This window comes from Aulonocara sp. 'chitande type north' Nkhata Bay, linkage group LG11, assembly GCF_057382095.1.
Source record: "Aulonocara sp. 'chitande type north' Nkhata Bay isolate Kocher_YH1m ecotype deep benthic linkage group LG11, A_spYH_male_GT1.1, whole genome shotgun sequence".
NCBI lineage: Eukaryota > Metazoa > Chordata > Actinopteri > Cichliformes > Cichlidae > Aulonocara > Aulonocara sp. 'chitande type north' Nkhata Bay.
Window position 1 is genome coordinate 29,883,632 of NC_141354.1, and position 20,699 is coordinate 29,904,330.

At 41.4% G+C, this 20,699-nt stretch overlaps 2 protein-coding genes across 4 annotated transcripts in view; one reads left to right on the forward strand and one right to left on the reverse strand.

Moving 5' to 3' along the window:
• itga8 (integrin, alpha 8) overlaps window positions 1-16,548 on the forward strand; it is a 41,781-nt gene extending 25,233 nt beyond the window's left edge. The window contains exons 16-30 of the mRNA XM_086311934.1: window positions 1,380-1,435; window positions 2,059-2,216; window positions 2,337-2,468; window positions 3,431-3,498; window positions 4,021-4,168; window positions 4,830-4,922; window positions 8,624-8,703; window positions 9,200-9,280; window positions 11,473-11,578; window positions 12,713-12,871; window positions 14,403-14,519; window positions 14,631-14,744; window positions 14,861-14,962; window positions 15,049-15,171; window positions 15,259-16,548. Coding sequence (XP_086168060.1) covers window positions 1,380-1,435; window positions 2,059-2,216; window positions 2,337-2,468; window positions 3,431-3,498; window positions 4,021-4,168; window positions 4,830-4,922; window positions 8,624-8,703; window positions 9,200-9,280; window positions 11,473-11,578; window positions 12,713-12,871; window positions 14,403-14,519; window positions 14,631-14,744; window positions 14,861-14,962; window positions 15,049-15,171; window positions 15,259-15,348 — 1,627 coding nt within the window. The 3' untranslated portion in view covers window positions 15,349-16,548. The remainder of the gene's footprint in view (window positions 1-1,379; window positions 1,436-2,058; window positions 2,217-2,336; window positions 2,469-3,430; window positions 3,499-4,020; window positions 4,169-4,829; window positions 4,923-8,623; window positions 8,704-9,199; window positions 9,281-11,472; window positions 11,579-12,712; window positions 12,872-14,402; window positions 14,520-14,630; window positions 14,745-14,860; window positions 14,963-15,048; window positions 15,172-15,258) is intronic.
• Window positions 16,549-18,288: 1,740 nt separating this feature from the next.
• Window positions 18,289-20,699, reverse strand: part of atxn1b (ataxin 1b) — a 14,215-nt gene continuing 11,804 nt past the window's right edge. For all 3 annotated transcript variants that reach the window (XM_086311937.1, XM_086311935.1, XM_086311936.1), the window contains one exon: window positions 18,289-20,699. This exon is cut by the window's right edge and continues 2,286 nt beyond it. The gene's annotated coding sequence lies outside the window, so the exon portion shown is untranslated.

The following is a 20,699-nucleotide window of genomic DNA, read 5'->3' on the forward strand; positions in this document are numbered from 1 at the left end:
AGCATGCTTTAGGGCCTGTTATTTTAGAAAAGAACTGCGCAACATGTTATCCAGTCGTCTTGGAAATGTAAGTGTTTATATATGAACCAAATGGCTACACTCAAGGCCAGGGTCAAGAGAAACACTCATAAAAAAGAGGGGCGGCGACAACAGAAACCATTAACCCCCCCCCCCCCCCCCCCCCCCTCTCCAATTGTATGTCATAATGGTCTGGGGGAGGGGGGTTTCCGACACTGTGCAACCTCAGAAGCAGCTCTGATGCAGAATATCAGTTAATTTCAACTATTTTGTGACTTATTTAAGGCTAGAGGAGGAAAGTTCTATACAGTAACAGCTAAATAAAGAGCCGGGGCTGTCGGCAGTAAACTAGGGGTCATTTCTGTGTTGCGTGCACTTAAGTTTGGCACACAGTGCTTATTAACATCACACTCGAGCATACCCTCGAACACCGCACACATGCAACACATATTTACTACGTGTGAAACTACCTGAAGAGGTTATAATGACTCAGGGGAGCATTTTTTAACAAAAGAGAACCTGCACTTTGTCATACACACACACGCAAACTAACATCTGCATCACACTTGAAGAAAAACCAGCTCATCATCATTGTGTCATCTAATTGGGAACCTAATTATTAGCAAACACAGGAATCTGCAACAGCTGCATTCTGCTTGTTAGTGTTGGTGAACTGAAACCAAAGAAATAATGATCACATGAAGCACTGTAATTCCCTCACACTGGCTCACACTTGCTGAGTCGTCAGTGTAAGAGGAGCATTGCATCCACAAGCTTCCCCAGATTAGTGGTTATTAACAGCACAGGCCTTCCTGTGTGAGAGTTCCTGTCCTTGATTAAAGTGGCGATAACGCACATGCACGCTCAGAAAAAACACTTGCACATAGGGTAATACCCACATAAATTGAGGAAATGCAGAAGTGTTTCCCAGTCTCCCATATCTGTGTGTCTAATGGGCAGGGGGCACTGTGGTAATTCCCCGTGCCCCGTGGAGTGCAGGAAGGAAGAAGTGCCTTGTTTGTGGGTTGTTGTTTTTTTTTAGTCATTCTGATTTTTTTTTAACATTTATACAAATGTCATGAGAATGTGTGGAGAACACATGCAGCAAATAAATGAATAAATAATAAAAATTAAATTAAAATGAAACTTCTAGCTAGGATCTTTGGAAAAGCCATGTTAAAAAAATCCTTTCTCTTTAACAGCACTTGGGAAATCCCTTAAAAAAAAAACCCTGACATTTCCAGTAGTGTGCACCAGTTTGCGTTCTCTTACACACAAATTAACTAGAACTACCATCGGAACACATGTGAGACTCAAATTTGTTACCTCTTGTCTCTTTTTCCAATTTTCCTTTCTCGTAGCCTCAAAGTGGATGTTTGTGCAGCCGTGAGTGGTGTGGGCATCCCCAGCTCTGTAGGTAAGCAGCTGTGCAGTAGCTGAAATCGGCTCTGCTGTACATACTGTATCATTATTAGAGTTTCCTGCTGGGAATCTTCTGCTCTTATACACCAATCAGAGTGGAGAACAAAGGTGGGTGTGAGGAGCAATAGATGAGATAGAAGACACACAAACACGCAAATGCAAATAGGACTTTATCCCATATCTAATGGAAAGTCACATCGAACCCAGACCCTTTAGAGCATGGCTGTGAAACATAAGGCCCAACAAAGACTTCAGTCCACAGTGGAAAAATATGAATTAATAAAAACTGTATGTTCTCTTTGTACAGGGCACCCTGGGCAATCTGCTAACAGATTTTTTCCTGTAATTTTATTTATTTATTATAAAGAAAACACCCACTGTTGAAGTTGCAGTTCTTTTACTTACAATAAGAAATTTTCAGGAATTAAATATTTAGTTAAATGTCTTTCACTGCTTTGCCCTACTTAAGATCAAAGTGGGCTGAATGTGGCCCGTGATGTCAAATGAGTTTGACATCTCCGCTTTAGGTTCAACAGTTAAGTAGTGTCGGATTGGCTGAATCGTCTACCTGTTAACTCAAATTTAATCTCTACTTATTTATTATTATCTTCTGTGCAGACCTGAGAGCGGAGCTGCAGCTCGATTGGCTCAAAGGCTCCAGGGGTGGAGTGAAGAGAGTGCTTTTCTTGGACACCGAGCAGCCTCAGCACATGGGACTCCTGAGGCTGGGTCACAGTCGCCCACGTGCATGCCTGAGCTACACAATTTACCTCAGAGTGAGCAAATCAAACCGTGCACACGAACACACATACAAGAAATAGTTAATGAGCTTTGTAAGTGAGGTTGTGAATGACTGACAGCACGTTTCTCTCATTCTCATTCACACTTTATTCCAGGAGGAGGATGAGTTCAGGGACAAGCTGAGCCCCATCTCACTCGCTCTCAACTACAGCCTGGCTCCAGCTACTCTTGACCAAAGTCTTCCACCTGTCCTTAACCACTACAGCAGCACCTTCCTCCAAGAGCATGTAAGCATACATGTTGTATGTACATATAAACACATAATGCTGTACAGTACAGTGTACACGGCACATCAAAGAAGGATTTCTCCTTAGTTGGCCCTGTTTAATGGATTCTTTGGGGGAGCTTTTCTTTATCAGAAGAAAGGAGGCTTTAGGTTGTTGAAGACCTATGGAACAAATTTGTGATTTGTGACACTGGGCTGTAAAAATTGAACTAACTCAACTTCGCTAAGCCCAAAAGAGATCCAGAATCGACCTGAGATCATATTTTATTCAGTCATTGCTTGATTTAAAATGCTTGTCTTGGACACAAAAAGACTGACTCCCAAATATAAACCATCTGATTCACCTAAAATCAACTTGGAGTCTATCATTTCCCGGGATGGGACAGCGCAGTTTACCTTTGCAGATGAAACTGTTATAATCTAGAGTTTGGAGCAGTATATTTACTTAATAAAAATAGCAAAAAACTAAGAAAGGCCCTGATGTACGCTAAGATCCAGCTCTAGGCCATTTTCAGACTTGTTATGATGGAAGAATATGCACTCGTTTGGTTGCGCTCCCATGTGTGAATTGAGTTAATATAAACATTAAGAAGCTTTTCAGCACTGAACTATGTTCACTGGAAACATGGATCATATGAGGTCATGGTGAAAAGAGGAGCACTGCCCATATTGTTTATCGTTTTTAATAAGAAGGATTTATTTTATTGTTTCCATTAAAATTAGCTCGCTCAGTTACACTTCCTTAAATTTTTGGACGTTAAGTGTCGTAATAAAACAAAACAGCAACAAACCAAGGACTATCATAGTAGCCGCAGAGAGACAGAAGTCAGATCTCTGCCCAAATCAGGCAGCAACACAACAAACCAAAGGCCTGTGTGAATGTGTATATGTTATATATATAGAGCACCTGCATCCTTCCGTGTCCTCATCTCACTCCTCTCTTTGTGCCCCTCTTCCTCTCAGGCTTACATCCTCCTCGACTGCGGCGACGACAATATTTGTATCCCGGACCTCCAGCTCTCTGCCAGCATGTAAGACGCGGCGGCACCCTTTGACCTGAACTTCTAAACACCCAACACTTCAGACAGCCAAACGCAGGCACCCACGCACACACAGCGAAACCAAAGCAACTGTGTCTGTTATTCCTCACACAATGCGCCAAGTTTACACTAAAGTTGCTCACATTATGGCCCCGTTTACCACGGAGCGTGTGTTTGTGAGTGTGCTCGTGTGCATGTTGCATATGTGAATTAACCTATTCTCCACAGTGCTTCCAGCTGTTCGATATCTCCATGGCAGCATTATGCAAACATCCTGTCAGCATTTACTGACTGATTAACACACACACGCGTGTGCTGGTGGGGTTATTGTTGGGGTCGGAGGTACTGCATTCTTTGCAGCTGATGAGATTGCACATGTCCAGTCCCGAAAATTATTAACTAGAATTTACAGGGGAAAAAAACACATTTGTTTTTTTATATTTAATTACAGCAAAGTGCTTTATTTCCTGCCTCTGCTTTTTTCTCTTCCTGCAATAAAACGCACAAACACAGGGACCGCACAGAGGTGGTGATTGCAGATGACAACCTGGTCATGTTGACCATCACTGCGGTGAACCGAGGAGAGGGAGCCTACGAGACAGAGCTCTACGCATTGCTACCGCCTGAAGCTGACTACATCGGAGTAGAGCGCAGGGTGGAGGTAAATACTCACGCACACTCTTTTACACACATTGCACACAGATTTGTCTGACATCAATTATCCCAGTTTAATGTTAAGGGCCAGAAGGGTGGATGCTGAAAATAGATAAGACCAAAACTGTTGTCTCATCATCATTGAAGCCAAGTTCAAAAACTGGGAAGTGGGCTATTTGAGGCTTCAGTTACAGTCCGGCATCGCATCCTGTTGTGTCTTTGTGGTTTGTGTTTGTTAGACATGATTAAGGCAAGGCTATCAGCCGGGTATGCTCTACTGGCAACAGCTCAAAAGCCCCTATTATGATTTACAAGCTGCATTAGTGACCACGGAAATGGATAGGGTCAACTTCTGTGTGCATATGTGTGTTTACGTCTGCGTGTGTGTGTGTTTGCACGTGTGTGCGCTAATGAGTGTGTAATGGGGCTGTTTGATTGATGACATTGTTACTGTCAGAGCATTCATCACTCTTCCTCTCCTGTCCTCCCCCCTGCCTCTCTCCTTCTCTTTTTCACCCTTCTCACTCCCATCCCCCTTTGATGGTGTTATACTTGCCTCCCTTTGTCTTTTCGCTCACCACTTGACTCTCACTGCTCTCTATTTGTCACTTTCATTCACTGTTCTTGTCCCACTCTTACTGTCTTTCCGTACCTTGGATCTCCTCTAGTCTCTCTCTCAGTTAAACTGTGAGTACAAGTTGATCAATGAGTCCAGGATGGTGGTGTGTGACCTCGGGAACCCGATGGTGGCCGAGACGGAGGTGAGTTCTCGCACGTAAGCGCAAACGCACACACAAACGTTTCAACAACACCCACGCTAAGAAGGCGCAACTGTTAGGCCTCAGGTTTAATTCGCCCTGATTGATGCTTTCCAGTGATTGCTGATGTTCACCTTGACCTCCATTCCACACAGTCTGATTCACAGGGCTAGGCTTTGCATTCAGTCCAAGCGTGCATGTGTAGTAATAATCCATTTAGGTCGTGCGTGGCTGACACATGCAGGAAGCCAAGGCTTTGTAAAGTAAAGAGCGGTCCCATGTTACATGAAATTCTACCACTCAGATACACAGAGATGTGCTACAAAGCATGACATGTGTGTGAATGTGGGCTTTTGTTGTTTTTTTAAAGGCGTCAAGGCTGGCAGAGAGGTGCATTTGCTCTTTGGAGGTGACACATAGCATTCTGATAAATCAATTATGCGGTCATGTTTCACTGTTGGGGGAGGAGAGCATAACAAGAGCGTGTAAAAGGACAAGGCATGCATACACGTGTGTGTGTGTGTGTGTGTGTGTGTGTGTGTGTGTGTGTGTGTGTGTGTGTGTGTGTGTGTGTGTGTGTGTGTGTGTGCATGCGCAGCTCTCCAGCTATCCAGATGTTTCCCATATTGAACTCTGCGCTTGCCCCATTGAACGTTCAGGAATCCATGAGCTGATGCAGAACATACCTCCATGTCCCCCGTACAGATTCTGGTTGTATTGTGCAGCTAAATAGTTCTCATCACTGGTGGTCAACCCTCTGCTGCATGAACAGAGCGATGAGTTAAGGGTACACGCCTGAAGGGAAGCAGTTTTTTTGGCTTTGGTATTTGCATTCATCTGCCTGCCTGCATCTCTGTCATCATTCTTCCTCTACTGGTCAGAATCTTAGTTTCAGTCATTTATCAATCAGTGGAGTCCTACTTTGAAGATGTGTTTTTTGTTAGTGTTTCACAAAATTGCAGTGCTTAAATTACTGATTCCAGCAAAATATAAATGAAAAATACTAAATTAATTGATTGCAAATTTTTGTTATAGGAGAAATGCAGTTATACACATATCATATTTATAGTAGCTGGAGGCTACTGGAGAGCATTAATGGAATGAGTAATGGCTGCACACAGTTTCCAAACCACAAAGTGATCTAACATAAGTATCAGTTCTAGCCACATCACATCAGAAATACAGATTTTATTTATAATGGCAATAAAAAAACTCTCCCCACCCTAGCACCGTTGAATCCAGACTGATTTCAGGTTTAAAACACCCAGATGTATTCAGCTAACCGCTTTTGTTGCTCACATATATAAGGCAAAGGAAGAAATCTGAATCTTACATTTCACTTTAGTGGTTCCCTCTTCTTTTGCACTACTTTTAGTTTCTGTTGCTCTCTTGCTTCATCTTTTTTTGTGACTACTCTGACACTGTGGCTCTTTTTCTTTTCCAAAGTAGAGTTTCTGCAGCTTCTCGGTTTGTTCCACCATTTGGAAAAGAAGTCGCCAGTTCCACATTTGAATAAATACATTTGTTTTTCAAACAAACACACAGAAGTCTTAATCTCTTAATTCAGGTGTTTTCAGTCTCATTGCCACAGTTGTACAAAAACATCTAGCCATGCAGTCGGTTTGCAAACATTTTGAAAGAGTGGCTCGTTCTAAAGAGCACACTGAAATCAAGCATGATGCTGTAATGGGATGTGACTGTTCAAACGCGTCAGTACATGAGATTTCGTCCCTCCTAGATATTCCATGATCATCTGTAAGTGGTTTTATGTGGTGAATGAATCCTCCCTTAGTTGTGCTGCAATAGACGTAGGCTGTCGGGGGATTCCCATGATGCATTGAGTTTTTCCCTTTCCAGTCACCTTCCTCACTCACTATGTGTTAACAGACCTCTCTGCATTGAATCATATCTGTTATTAATCTCTGTCTTTCTTCCACTGCATGTCTTTATCCTGTCTTCTTTCTCTCACCCCAACCGGTAGCAGCAGATGGCCCCGCCCCTCCCTGAGCCTGGTTCTGCCAGAGGTTGCTTCCTGTTAAAAGGGAGTTTTTCCTTCCCACTGTTGCCAAAGTGCTTGCTCATAGGGGGTCATATGATTGTTGGATTTTTCTCTGTATCTATTATTGTACGATCTACTGTGCAATATAAAGCGCCTTGAGGCAACTGTTGTTGTGATTTGGCGCTATATAAATAAAATGAAATTGAATTGAATTGTTATTGCAAAGTGGAACCATTTAGGAACCACAGCAACTCAACCCCAAAGTGGCAGACCACGTAAAGTTACAAACTGAGGTTTCCTAGTGCTGCGGCGCACAGTGTGTAAAAATCACCAACTTTCTGCTGACTCAGTAACAGCTCCAAACCTCTGACGTTAACATCAGCACACAAAATGTGAGCCGGGAGCTTCATGGTATTTAACCAAGCAGCTCTTGTAGCAATGATGAGTAGTAATGTGTACTTTTGTTCAGGTAGTGTCGTTTAGAGTCAGGTGTGCAGGGAAAAAGAGAGGAGTGTGAGTTCAACGTGATCCATGATCTTGATTTGAAATCACTTTTAATCCTCCAGCTGGTTGCTCAAAGTTTGCACTTTCATCCGTCTTTAAACACGGTCGCTGTGGTCAGTTGAAATTTTAATAATAGTAACCACCTTGTGATGCTGACAAGAAGTATTACATTGTCAGCGGAAAACCCTTTAAACCACTTCATTGGCATAAACCACTTCTCACTCTGTCGTTCCAAAGAATCATTGTTCTGTTAAATTATGAGCTAAACACACTGCGCGAAGCGTTGTGGCTGCCAAACACAGGAGCCGAGTATTTTAGCCAAGCTGCAGTTTTTGGAATACACAGTGCGCTGACGTAAGGCAGAGAATATAACAAAGATGCATTGCTTTGAGAAGGTTTAGGCGGATGTTTTGAAGATTTTCTGCACCATGAAAGCACAACCCATTTTCTAACCGACCTAAATTCAAGCTGACCACAGCGACTGAAGGACAGTACTGCAAACATTAACTCCCAGCTTTCAACCACAGAGTTCCAGGTGCCCTAAAGACAAATTTTAAGCTTCACCCTCTCTGAAACGGGAGGTAAAAGTGATGACTTCTCTCCAAATGGTTTGTTCTCACTTGGTGCCTGTCTCTGTAGAGCTTCTCTGCCTTGCTCATCTCTCACATGTCTATCCATAAAGATAACTTGACTTTGTAGTCCCACACTCCACCATCACTCCCCCTCTCCTCCCCCAGGTCTCCCTCTTGAAGTGCACGTCTGCATGCTGTCATTTTCCTCTCTGATCCATGTGCTTGACCTGTTGTTCAGCAGAACTCACATACCCGTGCACACACATGCGCACGCTGCCATGCCGTCGATGATGAACTAATTCCTGCATGTGTTTCGAGTTAGTCCAGAGAATTTAAACTGAGGAGACACAAGAAACCTAACTGTGGCTTTTATGTGTCTGTGTGTCTGTAGTCTGGCTTTTTTCTGATTTAAGAATCTCGCGCGCTATCAACACACACAACTTTGATAATCTGCCTTTGAGAACCCAGAAACTGATCTAGTTAATGTGACTTTTTATGTACAGATGGATTTTATTTCTCTGTCATCTTTCTTTAACAGCCCCTGCCCCAACACCCATTCTTTCTGTCATGTTTTTGATCAGTTCTCCCTGTTTTTTGTGTGTTTTTTTACATGCTCCTGCCCTCACCAGCTGTCTGTTGGCTTGAGGTTTTCAGTCCAAAGGCTAGAAGATGCTGGACCAAAAATCAGCTTTGAACTACAGATCCACAGGTGACACACCCACCAGCAGTCATGCTCAACCCCCCCCCCCCCCCCCCCCCCCCCCCAACCATCGTCACTGTTTCTGTCTCTTTCATACATGCACAAAGAGCTGTTTGTGTTTCATCTGATACATGTAAATACGTTTCGTGTCTGTCCCGATCATGTTGCTGTCTGTGGTTTGATGAAACTAACCGCAGACGCAGAAAAATACAGATGGCCCCGAGGAGCTCCAGACAGGAGACAAGCTCTACACAAGATGCCCACTGTGTGCTTAATAGCGTTATTTTCAATATCTCACATCGCTAGATGCAGATGTTTGACTTTTGCAATCCCCCTGCTAGGGGAATTCTTGTCAGAGTCATCTGAACCTGAAAATCCGGCTTTATTATGAGTTCATCTTGAGTTTTGGTTCTGTTTGCACTGTATCAAAGCCTCACTGGAAATAATAAAATCAGTTTGTTCTTTTTATAGTTCTTTTATTTTAACCGTATGAATGTCTCCACAGCTCCAACAAAGATAACTCCGACAGCAACCTGGTCAGTTTGAATCTGTCTGTCACCGCCCAAGCTCAGCTTGATTTACGTGGGTGAGTCAACCATTGCTTAAGTCTCTGAGACACGGTCGCCGAATGCTTTGTTGCCTTGAAACAAAGCATTATTCTAATTATCCTAAAGATAATTTGTTAATATGACAATCTTGTTTCAGGCTAAACTTCTTTATTTTTATTGTAGGATATTATTAAAATGCTTGAATTTGTGCTCCCTGTTCATCTGCAGATAGAAACAAAGAGCATAAAAACACATCTCTAGTCATAAATCTAAGCTAATCACGTGCACATGGAAAACCTTGGAGCCGCTGGCATGTTCATGGATTCCCGTATGCCTGCTGATGCACACAAGCGCACACACACACACACACACACACACACACACACACACACACACACTTCAAAGCTTGGAGCCTTACTTGTTGTTGTTTGGGTGTGGTCAGCCGTACACACAAACACAGCGGGACCTGGTATAAGCAAGACGAGGGCATGCTCCTATGTTTGCACTGTAAAAATGTCCCTGCTCAGATGAACATTTAAAATTTAGCAATTCACATTTTAATTCTCTGTTATTAGTGGGGGTGGTGTTTGCTTCAGTCTGATGCGATGTCTACTTTAATCCTGGAATTAAGTAAGATATTTTAATTAAGCTCATCATGGAGAGCTGCTGTTTGCTAAACTGGCTCAGTTATGTCCACTTAGCTGCAAACATTATGCCCACAGTGGGGAATGTAAACATTTTTGCCCACTTAGCTTAGACTACCATGAAATTATCAGAATGTCATCATCAAGAGGCAATTATAGCCCACAGTACTGACAATTCCACACCAGAAAAATCTTCAAACATTTTACTATTTCATATATATATATATATATATATATATATATATATATATATATATATATATATATATATATAACTGCACTAACAATGCCACTTCATTAGGTACATCTTTGCCTCCAAAGCTGCTCTAATTCTTTATGGCATGGATTCAACAAAGTGCTGGAAACATCCCTCAGAGGTTTTCGTCCATATTAACTCGATAGGATCACATAGTTGCTGCAGATTTGTTAGCTGCACATCCGTGATGGGAATCTCCCGTTCCACCAAATCCCAGAGGTGCTCTGTTGGATTGAGATTTGGTGACTGTGTCGGCCATTTGAGTACAATGAGCTCATTGTCATCTTCAAGAAACCATCTGACATGATTTGAGCTTTATGACGGTGTGTTATCCTGCTGGAAGCAGCCAACAGAAGATGGGTACATTGTGATCATAAAATACAGGCTGTAGTACTGTGTTTACTCAGTACTACAGGGCCAAAAGTGTGCCAAGAAAATATCCTCCACACTATTACACCAGCACCACTAGTAGCCCAAACCACAACAATTCAGGATGGATCTAAATTTTTAAATTGTTTACAACGAATTCTGACTCCACCATCTGAGTGTTGCAGCAGAAATCGAAACTCATAAGACCAGACAACACTTTTCCAGTCTTCTTTTATCCAATTTTGGTGAGTCTACGCGAATTGTAGACAGGAGTGGGACCTGGTGTGGTCTTGTGGTTCAAGGTTCATGTGCATTCAAAGATGCTCTTGTGCAAAGCTTGGTTGCCACAAGTGGTTATTTGAGTTACTGTTGCCTTCCTATCAGCTTCAAGGAGTCTGGCTGTTTTCTGACCTTTGACATCAGCAAAGCTCACTGGATGTTTTCTCATTTTGGACCTTTCTCTGTAACCTTAGAGATGGTTGTGTGGGAAAATCTGGCACCAACAAACATGCCACATTCAAAGTTGCATAAATCTCCTGATCCTTAGTTTCAGCTTCACCGAATCGACTTAGCTATGTCTGCATGTCTAAATGTGCTGAATTGCAGCACATGTGGGGTTGCCTGTTTAGATATTTGTGCTAACAAGCTGTTGAACAAGTGAACCTAATGAAGTGGCCAGTGAGTATATGTTAAAACTAAGGTAGTTAGTATTGGTGCTGCACTGTATAATCAGGCAGCATTGTCAGGGATATTTTAAATGGTCTGTTTTTGTCATATTTAGAAACAAGAAAAATACAAATTTAGAAAGTTCCTGTTGCCTTTAAACACAATATTTCTAATAAAAACTGAAAAGTATTAAATCAGGATTTATATGTGCAAATGCACTTAGAAAAAGTCCAAACCTATCCATGTGTACATGCATTATTATCACCACACTGTTTCTCTTCCCTCTTCTTTCCAGGGTGTCTCATCCCTCTCAGGTGGTGCTGCCATTCCCAAACTGGGAACCGAAAGAGAAGCCCATTAAAGAGGATGATGTTGGACCACAAGTCACACACATCTATGAGGTAAATTCCCTCCCTTACACTGAAACACAGCTGGGCAGTCTAATCAGCTGTGAGGAAATGAACAGGATGAATTTGTAGATGAAGAGATTGAGAAATGGAAAGGTGAGCTATTTTGTGTTTATCGTGCTGTTCAGAAAGTCTCGTCTTGGATGAAAAGAGCGGAAAATAGGTGTGGAAACTTGTGTATTAGGCCACATCAAAGGGTAGGGGCTCTGCAAGATGAAGGACACAGTAAAACCAGTAGCTCTATAAAGAATTAAACTCTGGCTGATCGAAGGTCTCCAGCTGAAGAGCAATTACTGCTGCAAAGGCAGGAAAAAGCAAGACAGCGGGAACCAGGAGCAACGAGAAAACAAGGCGAGCAGGGAGCATGGATGCAAACATTCTTAACTGGGGTCATAGTGTAATAAATAATAATTATTAAGAGGAAAAACAAGGTCAAACAGGATAGTGGGGGGGGGGTGGCAGACAGGCCGGCGACACTTAACAATAGGGGCATGTGCATACGTGCATCTGTCTCCTATACATGTGATTTCTTTTTATTTTAAATAGATGGCAGCTTCATTGAACCGGAGCGCTGCGGTGTCTGGTCTGTCCCGCAGCTGATAATGATTTTCATTTGCCGTACTTTTCCCAGTGGGCAGCTGCTTCTAGTTAGAGAGGACAGAGGGGTTTTTTTCTTTTCCTCTTGCAGAATTCCTGCCCTGCAGCAACAGGATCATGTCCTGTTTGGATGACTTGCTTCAGTGTTAATGACCGTGTGCATATGTGAGGACATATATATATATATATATGTGTGTGTGTGTGTGTGAGAGAGCAATAGACAAAGAAAGGGGCGAGTACAAAAGAGGGTTTATTGAATTGATGGTTCATTTAAGCTCATAATTCAGTCATCCTAAATTAGATATGGAATGATGAAGCTGGTGATGGTGTAGGTTTTATTTGTCTTGTATTTCAATCCCGAGAGACTCGAGGCTGCATTAGTATTATCTTCATTATTATGAAAACACAGGTGGCCCGTTTCATCATCCCACAGTTATGATAACCTGATTAGAGCTTTGGCCGCTTGAGACCGAGGCCGGAGAATACTGACAAGTCTCGCTGTTTTTTCTGCCGCCTCGCTCTCACCCGCAGCTCCATAACTCCGGTCCCAGCAGCATCAGGGAGGCTGAGCTTCACGTTGGCTGGCCGTCTCGCTTCCGCGATGAGAACCTGCTGTATGCCATGGAGATTAAAACTGACGGACCAGTGAGCTGCCGGACAAACACCAGCCTTAACCCGCATGGTTTAGAGGTAACATGAAATATACAGTGCGCAATACAAGTATGCAGCCAAAAAACAATCTCAAGAATGACATGTGGGTGTTTTGCTTTTAATAAGAATGAGTCTGTTTGCACATTGTGCATTTCTAACTGATCATTTACAGCACCTACTCATACAAACCGGCTTAGGTACATTTTTTTATTCATACCATTAGTTATATCTTTTTCTATCCCTTAATGGCACCATTTATGCCATTCACTCTTATTGCCGTTATTCTTGTGTTCTTTGTGTGTTTTTTTCCCCCAATAGGCTCCATACAAGTAAGATGGATTGTTATGTTTACAAGCAGAAATGAGAGCTGGAATCATTTCCAGTATCTATGATATCACGCGTAGGATAATTGGAAAAGAAAACATGGAGTTATTTGAAAATGTGAATGTGTAATCATCTATGAAAACAGCAGCATGTGTCAGATCCTCTGAGGAGACTGATTACAGTAGTTACTTCTTTCACCTGACTGCGAAGTGTTATACCAAGATCGCACAAGCAAAGAGATTCACATAATGTTCTCCAAATTCCTTCTATGTAATTGGCGTCTCAACATCCGTGTTACTTACAGTCGGTAAATCAGTTATCCGTGCATCTGTGGCTTGTTTTCTGAGTGCCATCTCTGGGGCAGAGATGCTAATCACTGAGCTGCAGGAAGATAAAGGCATACCTGTTGTTGCTATCCTTTGCTTTCTTAGCTGATGTAAGAGTCATAGTAGTTTCATGTCCTGCACAACTGGTCCAGTTTTTAAAATGTTTAAATGTAATTATACAGTGAAGACAAACACCTAGAGGAGAAACCATTCTGGCTCTTTATCTGTAATCTCAGAGTTGTGACTTCAAGAGTCTCAGGTTGTTCGCTCGTGTCTGCTTTTCGCTGTTCTCAGCTTCATGGTATGACCAGGAAATTAAATCGTTTTCAACCCTTCAAAAGATCAGCGATGAGATTTCTTAACATTTTGCTTTTTTTATTCCTCTGCTGGAGGTTTTGCGTAATATTATTATGTCTTCTAAAACATCTTAGAAAATCCTAAAAAAGGCCGCAGTGAAACAACGAGTTTTAATAAGGTGTCTGGACTGACAGAATACACTAACACATGTTAGAGTACGATTAAATTGGCACTATAAACTGTAAGCACTGAAACAGACAGGGCAAGTTAATTTACAAGGTACCTTTCATACAAAAAGGCAGACAATTTTAGTTATGTAGCGCCAAGTTGCCTCAAGGCGCTTTATATTGTAAGGCAAAGACCGTACAATAATACAGACAAAACAGAGAAAATCCTAACAATCATATGGCACCCCGTGAGTAAGTGCTTTGGTGAGTGTGGGAAGAAAAAACTCCCTTTTAACAGGAAGAAACCTCCAGCAGAACCAGGCTCAGGAAGGGACAGCCATCTGCCGGGACCAGTTGGAGAATCATATATCAAATTTTCTTTTCTTTCAAATGTAAAATGATCATTTTTACTTGCTTGAACAATAAGCATTGATAACATTTCCCTGTTTGTTTCAGATCTCCACTCTCCAGGACACACCAGAATTACTGGGCTTCCTGAGGAACACCAGCAGTCCTCCTCACCGCCACAAACGATCTATCAGCACCGCTCAGGATTACAGCAATAAAACCTTGGTGAGCCAACTGTAAAGTCTCTAAAGAAAACAAACTAAGCCAAATGTTCATTAGCCATTCACAGGTGTTTGATATATTTCTTCTCCCTCCACCAACCCTCTCCTTATGCAGAACTGCACTAATGTCTCCTGTCTGAAGATAATGTGTGTGGTCGGCCGGTTGGATCGCGGGCAGAGTGCTGTGGTAAAGATCCGATCGCGACTCTGGGCGCACACTTTCCTGCAGGTCAGTTGATTTTTTTGTGTTAACTTTTTGTTTTACTTTAATCGCTCAACTCACTCAGCAGGAAGGTCTGATATGTAACACGCCACCTTTAAAATAATAACTTTTTTATCTTAAAGCGGCGTAATGACCCCTACATTCTCAACTCTACCGTGTCCTTTGCGGTCACATCGATGCCTTATCGCATCCAACCCGCCACGCTGCCTCAGCACAGAAGCGCGGTATGATAAAAAGCAATAAAAATGAGTCTTTATGCCAAGCTTCGAGAAATAAGGAAAAATTTATAGACAGTTTTTTTTCCCTGCAGATGGGGACTCTGGTGTTATGGGGGACTCCTGATGTATCATTCGCTGTTCCACTCTGGGTCATCATCTTGGCCATATTGCTGGGGCTGCTGGTCCTGGCCATCCTGACATTAGCCATGTGGAAGGTACATACATCATCCACTATCCTCAGAACTCCTTGTGGTAGTTTAATTATTAAAAACTCTACTAACTGGCTAATGTGATTCCCTCAGTGTGGTTTCTTTGACCGGGCGCGGCCACCTGCCGATGATGACATCTCTGACCAGGAGAAACTGACGTCTGATCAAACAGGTGATGCATAAGACGTGACAGCTGCTGGTTGTAAGACAGCGGTTTAGGAGGGATGCGCACCTTCTGAATGACTTAAATCAGATCTGGGATCTGTATTAGTCGGGACCGACATTCCTTGGCTCGAGGTCTCTCTGTGAATCAACCGAACTGAAAGGACAAACCGAAAACTGCAGCTCCACACAGACTGGGACCAAAGCAAAGTTGGACCAGCACACTTAACAAGCTCCATCACACACACATGTCTTTTGTTTATAGATTGCGATGAAGCACCAGAACTGAAGACAGACTGGACTTTGTTACCAAAACAATGCTTTAAATGTGTTACTGCACATTTTTGTTTGAGTAACAGAGAAAGAGACTTTAGATCTATGCACAAGTGCTGTTGTGAGTGTGTGTATGTGTAAGTCGGTGTGTGTGCAGGTACTGTACATACGTGTCTAATAGGTGTCACTTGTGTCATTCAGTTATTGATGTCTATCACCACCAGATTTAATTTATCCAAGTTCACACCCACACACACATGAGATGCAGCCACATGCATAAACAGAAAAGGCACAAAGTTGAATTGTATATTTATGAATGTATGTGCAATAATTTGAGAGTTGTGTGATACTTAAGCTTGTTTACACTGGCATTATTTTTATTAGAGCTTAACGTTTCCATTGTTTGTGTGCATACTGTAATTGATTAATTGTGATATTATTGTTGCTGAATGGAGCGTTTCTTTAGACTGATTTAAGCCAACACGTAACAATCAAAAAGAGAGGAACAAAGCGATACCAGTAAGAACAAAATAACTTATTATTTTCTTATAGTGAGTATAGAATTTATCTTCGAGGAACAGGCCGCATATTCACGGCTGAAGCGCTGTCCTGATAATTAAAGTTTTGTCTGTCATGTTGGATGTTTAAAAAAAAAATAGCGGTTGACAAGACTTCAAAAACTTGCTGCAAAGCCACAGTCCGTATCAGAAACGCAACGCAGTCCGAGACAGAGATGGTGTACATTACTGCGTGCACTGTGTATTACTTAACAGTACATTTAATGTTTGTTAATTATCTGTATCCTGCACAGACATGGAGAACAAAGCAGTGAGAACATCAGCATTTCCCTCAATTAAAAACTAAAAGTTAACGTGTACGTTTGAGCTGCTTCCGATTTTTGTATCGCCTGGGAAGTTTTATTAGAATAAAGTGTTGCTTGATTACTGATTGATTGCTGAACTTCACATTGCCGTGTCCGCTTACAAGTTAAAGAAATAGTAAATGTATTTTCTGCAAAGTGCACAGAAAACCAGTAAAGAACTTTTTGTACATGATAGACTGTGTACAATAGCTTTGTGCCTTGTCAGAGGAGCAAGGTTAACGAGTTCATTTTCCAATATGACAGCCTCTGCAGTTCTTTACAAAGTTTTAAAGAAGTTTTGCACCCAAGGATAATAAATAAATTGGGTATTTCAGTCTGTGTTTAAGTCTACTGTCTCCAAATCAGAGGAAGGACTCTTGCTCCCCCAGGTGGTGGAGTGTAGAAGTGTCTGTGCAAAGAAACTATGTTATCTAAGGAAACACAGTGCCATCTCGTGCCGTGCATTTGCCATACACTTTCTGCATAGAGGATAATGATGGCATGTAAAGGGCTTTATAGTTCATCCATCCATTTTTTTAATACTCCGTTTATCCAATTCAACAGGGCGCATATAGACATTTGTTCTCACTCACGTTAACACCTACTATCAGTTTAGAATTGCTAATTAACCAAATGCATGCAAGTCTTTGGTCTGTGGGAGGAAGCCAGAGTACCTTAAGACAGCCCACAAAAGTGCGGGGAGAACATGCAAGCAACTCCCTCTTTATAGTTAATTTACAGTTATTTACAACACTCTGTGTCAGAGGTGTCCAACATAAGGTCCAGGGGCCTGCGGGGTGGCTTTGGTAAAAGTGGAGGAAGGCATAAACTTTGGATATTTAAATGTATTTTCATACATTTTGCATCGTCCTTTCTGAAGACCTCACCTATGGCCTCTCATACTGAACCAAGTAAATAAGTAATAAATAAACAATTAAATTATAGAAAGTTTCTGTTTTGTTCCTTTATCTAATATAGAAATGTGTGTTTTTACAGTGGCTTTAAAAAAATAAATTTCTGTCATTTTCCATGTTTATTTCTTACAGTTTAAGGCCAAAAAGCCGTACTGAGAGACTTCTTTCATTTACTACAGCAGCATTTCTTTATCACGTAGAAAGATAAAGATTTAAGTGGGTGTGGCTAAGAATGTAAAACTAGTTTGATGTACAGACACTCTGTATACAGTTTATTTTTCCAAAGCTGATTTCTTCATTGAAGTTCCTTACCTTGAAGAGGAAAACATCTGTTGAGAGTAGCGTTGCTCCTTGGAGTTTCTCCATTAAGGAGCAGCTATTTCAAATTTAATACACACTACAAGTTCTCGGTTTTCAGGACACGAAGATGTTCCTGATAAAATATCCTGCAAGAGGTAAATCTGCTCATTTAATATGAATGTGTGCATGTTCTCAATATGAACTGAGACTTAATGGGCACCACACTAAACCCACACTATTTAGTGTTTTATGAGAAAGAAACGAAATGGGATTGTGTTATTTAGCAAAGATTTCGGCAATCACAATCTTCAAAGAGCTTCTCTGCAGCGCTGTGACTGCTATTCAGAATACGAAAGATCGTTGTCAGAAATATCAAAGCAGGAGAGTGGAAGCGAAGGCGTTATCGGATATCTCTCGAGTGGAAACATTTATCATATTCTCACAGATGGTAAGCCTCATTTGAACATGAAAACACAGCTGACGGACCCTTTCCTTCTACCTCTGTCACTCACAAACACAAAAACACCCCCTCCCCACCTTCACCCTTACAATACGGTAAGCAAGGACATCTTGTGGAAAGGAAACATGAAAAGACACGTGCTGCATTTATTCTTTATCATCTCTTTATTTCTTTGAATATATTTGATCAAATGTAAAATCAAACATTTGGAGTAAAGATTTAACAGTTTTCTGACTAGCAAATATCAACACCATCAAAATAAAGGAACATTATTGATACTTACTACATAATGTACGCATATAGGACATACTCTATCTTAGCTAAGATTTATCCAAACAGACCCAAATTACAAAAAAAATTTTTTTTTTTTTTTTAATTTTAGTCTTTGACTCCCGTTATTTCCTGGGTTTTTGAGCTGGTGCAAAAAGAAAATATCTTAGGTGAAGCGGTATCTTGTATCCTTGTCAAATAAATGATGAAGTATTTATAGAAATAAAATGTCACTTTAAAGGTCTGTACATGGGGATCAGTGTTTTTCCTCTCCACTGGCAACAAGGTCATACCAACGTTAGAATGGAAGACTTTGGCTATTTACAAATCGCTGAGATGTTGTACAGGTAGCGTACAATTCCTCCCAGACATGCTGTACATTACTTGTGTTTATCAGTTACGCTTTCACCCCTCCCCACGCACACACACACGCGCACACACACACCCATATGTCAAAGTGCAATTCCATAGATCACCACAATGCAGCACCTATATGCCATATTCAACATTGTACAGAACAGCTGTGAAAATTACATATTCTAAGGGGCCCATCTTTAGAATATAAATTAGAGTTAAAGGGGTTGGATCTATATTATTACTAAACCTTTCCAACAGTGTGATATAGACCTACTTCACAGCAGCCATTCTGGCATGAATTAGCTGGAAAACGCAGGAGTTATTATTGACATTAATGAACCATCTGTTCTGTTTAGGTGCGGCGTTATAATTCATGTGATTTCTGCGTTTACGTGTCATTTTGTGTCATAATGGCTGCTGTGGGGGGAAACCAATGGTCTTGAACGTGCAGTAAAGCGCTTACACGTGTGGTTACAAGTGCAGACCAACCTTTCAAGTACAAACTCCGCCCCCGTTAGTGTGGTGATGTCCACCTTTATTTACCTTTATTAATACACACCATTTAATTCACAGCACGCACAGCTGAGTAGAGGACTGACTAACAACAATAACTGTGTGACTCTGCAGGGCTTTTGACGTTAAGACTGGTAACATGTTTCTCTTATTGTCAACAAAAACACGTGAAAAAAACATGACGATTCGTAATCAAAGGAAATCGTGACTAACATTCAAAAGTGGAGCTTCATAGCATGGGTTTCCGTGGCCGAGCAGCTCCTGTAGGTCCAATGTGCAGTGGTCTGGTACTTTTGTCCATATGGTTCAGTTCCTAATTTATGTCCAATGAAATATAAACTATGATTTAGCTTTAACACCAACTATTCAGTAGAAATGAGTATAGTTTGATGCCACAGACAGGGGGCAGCGAAGAGATTTGTTGACAATAAGAAAAAGTTTAAAAAAAAACTTTTTTCCTTTAAACATTAACTTGACATTTCAAATATGTTTTTCCTGTGTCATGGAGTCCTTACAGTTGAAAAATAATTTGCTTTAGGAAAATACAAACATGGGCCAGGCTAGGAAAAGGAAATGGATCAAACAGGAGCTCTGCTTTGTAACAGTGAGTAGGATATAAGACCACGTAGCTTTGGAGAACAGTCACTGGGCAGTGTTTAGCCTGAGCAGTCAAACACAAACAGAACAGTCTGGTTACTTGGGTTTACAATAAACCCCTTTTAGGAGTTCAATGGCTATTATGAGAAACTGCAGTCCATATTCACACATACTGTAACGTTGCAGTGTGCAAATCAAACTACGTCTGAGGAGGCCCTAATTATGAAGATGTATAGCACATTCATTGACATTTGATCAATACCAGAAGTGACGGAAACGATAGGACCACTTGGTTTTGGTGCATTAATGGAATGATTGAAGAAGGAGGTGCCGTGGCACATACAGTACATAGGCTACATAAGGGTTAAATACACACTGTACACTTTCTAGATTACAATGCACTGTACATGATCAACACTAGCTGGCTAGTTAACTCTGCATTTCTCTCTTTCTTTCTCTGAATAGTAGCTCTATAAATCATCAAAAATAAAGTTTACCCAATGTGTGTTTACATTCCCTGCTCCGCTATATAATGCTTTCTCTCTCTCTCTCAGTGATAAACCTTTAGGACATGCGATGCGATGAAAAACAGTCAGTTATTCTCATAATATCTCATAGTAGCTGAGTAGGAGGGACACCGCCACCACACTCCATTCGGACGCTTCATCAAAGTGCTGCTGTCAAAACACACATGTACACATGACTGTGGACAAACAACATTGTTTCAGGCCGTACACACACTCACACACACAGCATACACTGGCTGCTCACATGCACACAGACATATATTGTTCCTGAGTATGAATTGTAGGATATTTCTTTAGGA